The following is a 6,086-nucleotide window of genomic DNA, read 5'->3' as shown; positions in this document are numbered from 1 at the left end:
GCCAGAAAGCCCTTTCTTTCAATAAACTCGCTGTCAAACACTTTTAATTCTTCCTTTATTCCTGTGTTGTAACACTTACGATATAGAAGCTTTTTACACAAAAATATGTTCTTTCCCCACGATCGGACCGCTTAAAAATATTGATAATTATTCGGTATATACTAAACTTTTACTATCCCTTTACACATTCGGCATAAATAATTGCGGGTATGCGCATACTCAGGCGCTACTTGTGTCAATTTAAAAATTGTTTGAAAATACGGTTAAAGTTCTGCAATATTCTTTTTGCCATTACGGACATGTAGGCTAATGCCTGCAGCAAAGAAAAGCATACTGAAAAGGAATATCTTGGACTCGCCACAAACTAGACTCACCAGTAACCTAGCCTATCGGATGTCCTGCTCCTAACTCCTCTTTCAAAAAAAAAAAAAAAAAAAAAAAAACACACACACACTACACACGCTTAGCACCATGAGTTTTAGCTGATGGGAACAAATTAAATCAGCCACAGCTACACCGGACAATGGAGATAGCAAATGTAATGGGTCAAATTAGTACGTTTCTGTGGGACTTTCAACTACGATTTCTGTGCCAAAATTTTTTCTCGTTCATTCCCAAGTGATTGAACCTATCTGGTATCAGAACGACTTAGGACGCATGTACCCTCAATTCAGCTCAAAAGCTTTAACCTTTATTTTCGATAATATACATACACCAACCACAATTCATTTCCATAAACAGCAATCACATCGTGTATTACAGCTTTGGCTCATCAAACACTACAAGTCTCTTCACTATAAGTTGCAGACATCCAGCTTCCTTCAATGCATCGCATGATCTGTGAAAATCTCCTTGTCTTAAGCAACCTAAACCTGTTACATTTTCTCATTAATAACTGTTTAAACCAATAGCTTTATTTGTGTACCATCTTAATCAGTATTCACTGCCTCTTTTTCCTAGTTTAATTTGCTCATACAAACTTGCACTTACCCATACTTATTTTCAACTTTCACTTTCGCAGATGTGCTAAAAATGTTTCAAAATTTGTGTTCATTTCTCGCTACTATCTTCAGTTATTCAATTGCATCCCAAATAATCTTTTATTGCTTTCATTCACTAAACCTTAGTCATTCAATTGCATTTCAAATGGACATTATCATTGTCATTTACTAAACCTTCCTTTTCCTTTAACTAACGAAGGCTGTATATTATAGGAATCTTGGTATACATTTTACAGTAACCAATGAATTCCCTATTTTTATAACATGGGCCGTGGCTGAGGCCATCACAGGACAGTGGCTGAGTTTCATGGGCCATGGCTGAAAGTTTCATACAGCATTATAACATTTTAACTGGACTTTTGCAAAATCAAGGTGAACAATGAAATATATTTAATTGTGGTCTAATCACTATCCCATGTTGTCGAATGGTCAGTTGTTGGAAGTATAAATCATTCTTAACATTTCCTCCAAGAACCAAATATCACAGCATCTTCTTACAATCAATGTAAATATATGACATTGCACCTGACTTTTTCTGTATTTTCCATCTCTGTATTTTTTTTTTTTTTATTCCCTTGTCCAATACCTGATTCAATCATGTTTTTATAGATTCTGGAGCTCATCCTTAACTGGTTCTCCGGCGGGTTTTTGCAAATCTATTTCCGTTTCTGATGATCTCGGGGTTTTGCCATTTTCCATTTTGTCCCCTAAGCCCAGAGCCCAGTGAAAATCTTCCATTGTCCATTTATCCGCTTTAGTCAATATATTATATCTCATTTCAGCCTTTTTTTTGGTTTCTGTAAAAAAAAAAAAAAACTATTGAGATGGCTATTTGTCTGTCTGTCCGCACTTTTTTTGTCCGCCCTCAGATCTTAAAAGCTACTGAGGCTAGAGGGCTGCAAATTGGTATGTTAATCACTCGCCCTCCAATCTTTAAACATACCAAATTGCAGCCCTCTAGCCTCAGTAGTTTTTATTCTATTTAAGGATAAAGTTAGCCATGACCGTGCGTCTGGCACCGCTATAGGTACCAGCAACATAGGCCACCACAGGACAGTGGCTGAAAGTTTCATGGGCCGCGGCTGAGAGTTTCATGGACCGTGACTGGGAGTTTCAAACAGCATTATACGCTGTACAGAAAACTTGTTTGCGCTGAAGAAACTTCGGCGGATATTTTACTTGTTTTATATTCATGTCATTTACCTTGCCATTTTGTGATCCTTTATCTGCTTAATCCAATTCAGCACCTCAACATTTTTTCTTTTTCTTCATGTGCTGACTGATATGTAATTTCTACTCTTACTAAGTCATCCTTTTTGCCCATCTCACAGTGGGTCTAACTCATCTATGTGTATGCCTTTATCCTCTTACGTAATTGTTCCTTACCATGTAATCTTTTCACAATTCTCGCTTCCATAGAATTATAGTACTTTAATGTATACGTGATTTCATGCTGCTGCTAGTTCTATGATAAATCGCTGAATTAACGCATCTGTATTTTGCTATAACTAATAAGTGTTTTCCGGAAACAGACATTACGACCCACTCGTTACTTTTAATTATTTACCTCATTAGAAAATTTCATCAACCTCACTACCTAGTAGTTCTAGATTTTAGTTGTCTGTAAAAGAAAACTATTGTGTCGGCTTTGTCTGTCCGTCCACCCTCAGATCTTAAAAACTACTGAGGCTAGAGGAATGCAAATTGATATGTTGATCATCCACCCTCCAGTCATCAAAACCAAATTGCAGCCCTCTAGCCTCGGTAGTTTTCGTGCTATTTGAGGTTAAAGTTAGCCATAATCGTGCATCTGGCAACGATATAGGACATTCCACCACCGTTCCGTGGTTAAAATTTCATGGAACGCGGCTCATACAGCATTATACCGAGACCACCGACAAATAGTTCTATTTTCGGTGGCCTTGGTTATACGATGCACAGAAAACTCGATTGCGTTGAAGAAACTTAGGCGCATTTTTTACTTGTTAGGTTATGTTACCAATGTATTTTACATATTCTAACAAATCATTTCTTTTGCTTTACCCCAGTCACGGATTTGAAAAATCCTGTAATTAAATATTTTGTTTTATACATACCTCGTGTATTAAAACAAAACATTAAGCTTCATGCCGAGTCGGTTTTTTTTTTATGAAATGCCTCTCAGAACAGTTTCAGTAGTGAGACATTAGTGGATTTATTCAATTATATTATCAATCCAATGAAATGACGATAACTTGCTTCACATAAGAATGGGGTTCTCCGCCGTTTTTCGTTCATATCCAGCATCATGGTATCCCAACCACTTTATGAAAAGATTTACTGCTGCAGCAAAACTAACATTAACCCCGCCATATAATTTGATATAGATACGACAAAGACCTATCCACTTAGCTATCAAACCACAACAATCATTGACTGATATTTAATTATCTTCGGGGGGTAAGATGTTCCCAGGAAAAAGTAAATCTGATTAAGAGGGCGTTTGGAGCGCATGTGTGTGTGTACACACACACACACACACACACACACACATCTCTCTCTCTCTCTCTCTCTCTCTCTCTCTCTCTCTCTCTCTCTCTCTCTCTCTCTATATATATATATATATATATATATATATATATATATATATATATATATATATATATATATATATATATATATATATATATATATATATATATAACAGTGACAGCTACAGGCGGACAAAGGAGAGACTGTGGATTAATTACCCGTATTAATCTGATGTGGAGGTAGTGTAGAAATAAACTGAACATTGTATGAACTTATCTGACCTTACAGAAAGGTTAGAATAGTATCGAAGCAAATGCTTTTTGGAGACCTATGAAGATATGTAGAGCGAGTTCTCGTGATGAAAGAGAAGAGTGAATTGTATCAGAATAATGACTCCGTGGAACGAACGCTTCAAAAATCAACGTATGCTTTGTCTCTACGGCTATTTAATCCATTATGAATCAAGGTATGAGATAGGTCAAGGAAAGATCAGGTGTACAGCAGGTATTGTGAATTTTGCGAAGAATGGCTTTTTTTTTCAATGTTGAATGAGGTTTCTTTGAATTGTTCTTTGCACTAAAAATTAGTAATGAAAGAGCTTAAAGGGAACAAGAGATCTGTGGATATTTTCGTTAAACTAGTTATGAATGTTGATTGATGTGACTGACATTAATTACTAGTAATGAAAATAAGTCATAAATACTACCAATGCCAGCTGCAAGGATGGAAATAAATGAAGAAAAGGGAGACGGAGCAATGAATGTTTGTATGAATGAGGGAAAAATGGCAATTATGGCTTCATACCAGTCATTAACGATTCAATGATAGAGAAGTAAGTCACAGACAGGTAAAGCAAACTTCGTCAGAAGCATAAAAGTAACAAGATTATCCTTGAACAAAACTCAAGAACATGGATAAGGTTTTTATTCTGTGTACTTTCAATATAAGATGTACTGTGCATATATATGATATATGATATAACTTTGTTACCCTTAGGCTCATTCACGCTCTCCAGTTTTTCTTTGTTTAAGATCAACTTTCTTTTCGTCTGTAAGCGTCGAGAACTATAACTGCTGTGATGACAGTTCTACTCAAGCATCAAATCACTAACCTCTGCCCGGTAGAGGGTAGTTCCAGCAGTTGGCACATGCGGTCTCTGGCACGTTAGACTCAGAGATGACGCCGTGATGTTGGCAAGGCGACAAGAAGACAGCGGTAGGGGCATCTCTGGGGGAGAGGTAACAGAAATATTAATTTCAGTAAACAAGACATTCTTCAGATAATTACAATTAATGCTTTATATATCTGTATATAATTTACAAGTTTTCTTTACCTTAAATTTTTTTTTATATGACACTTGATTTGGTAATTTAAAGTATATGTCTTGTTAAAGATTTTGCTTATTAATAAGTAGACGAGAGAGAGAGAGAGAGAGAGAGAGAGAGAGAGAGAGAGAGAAATAATCTGCATATTAAGTGTCCTTTGGTTGTGCTTTTCTTGACCATCTTTCATTTTACATTATTTGCTAATGGCTTTCATATGGACCTAATTATACGCAAGCACTTTTGACTTTAAGCACCCATAAAGCCAAGCATAAGAACTTTACCCTATTATCTTTATTAGCTATTAACATGTCTCATAAGAAAACAGTGGAGCATCATAAAAGAAAAATGTGGAAATAAAACTATCTTATTAAAACGACAAAAAAAAAAAATAATATAAGGAAAAGATTAAACTCCTGCGTTGTTGTGCTATGAGGCCCAGCTTCCAAGGAGGTCACATGCTGGTAAATGCGTAAAGGAGAAACTGGACTTTTAGTCTTGCGTAAAATTTTAAATGATGATGTTTCTTAAAAGCACATTAGGAAAACAAGGTTAAAGAGTAAATATCAGAGGGAGTGGAGTTTTATATCGGCACAAAAATCAAGCAGAGATATCATGATAAATTATGCCGTAAAATAAAAGGTATCAAAAAGATACAGCGTTTAAAGAAATATGTCAAAGTGGATAGAATTTTCGGTAGGTTACTCATAGGACTCTTTGCTCGAGATACCCAAAATTCTATTAAGAAATATCGTAAGACGAATATTATTCATTATTATTTATTGATGTACAGCATAAAAGTATAAATTAACCTTTCAGTTTATATATATATATATATATATATATATATATATATATATATATATATATATATATATATATATATATATATATATATATATATATATACATACACATATATATACACACATATATGCACACACACACACACACACACACACACACACACACACATATATATATATATATATATATATATATATATATATATATATATATATATATATATATATATATATATATATATATATATATATATATATGTATATATATATATATATATATATATATATATATATATATATATATATATATATATATATATATATATATATATATATATATATATATATATATATATATATATATATATATATATATATATATATATATATATATATATATATATATATATATATATATATATATATATATATAGTTACATACATAC

At 33.7% G+C, this 6,086-nt stretch overlaps 1 protein-coding gene across 1 annotated transcript in view; it reads right to left on the bottom strand.

The window, feature by feature from the left end:
- LOC136842561 (kin of IRRE-like protein 1) overlaps window positions 1-6,086 on the bottom strand; it is a 511,591-nt gene that overhangs the window by 21,496 nt on the left and 484,009 nt on the right. Inside the window, exon 11 of the mRNA XM_067110025.1 lies at window positions 4,624-4,739. Coding sequence (XP_066966126.1) covers window positions 4,624-4,739 — 116 coding nt within the window. The remainder of the gene's footprint in view (window positions 1-4,623; window positions 4,740-6,086) is intronic.

This window comes from Macrobrachium rosenbergii, chromosome 2, assembly GCF_040412425.1.
Source record: "Macrobrachium rosenbergii isolate ZJJX-2024 chromosome 2, ASM4041242v1, whole genome shotgun sequence".
Classification (NCBI taxonomy): Eukaryota; Metazoa; Arthropoda; class Malacostraca; order Decapoda; family Palaemonidae; genus Macrobrachium; species Macrobrachium rosenbergii.
The sequence above is the reverse complement of the archived record's forward strand: the minus strand, read 5'-3'. Positions and strand labels throughout refer to the sequence as shown.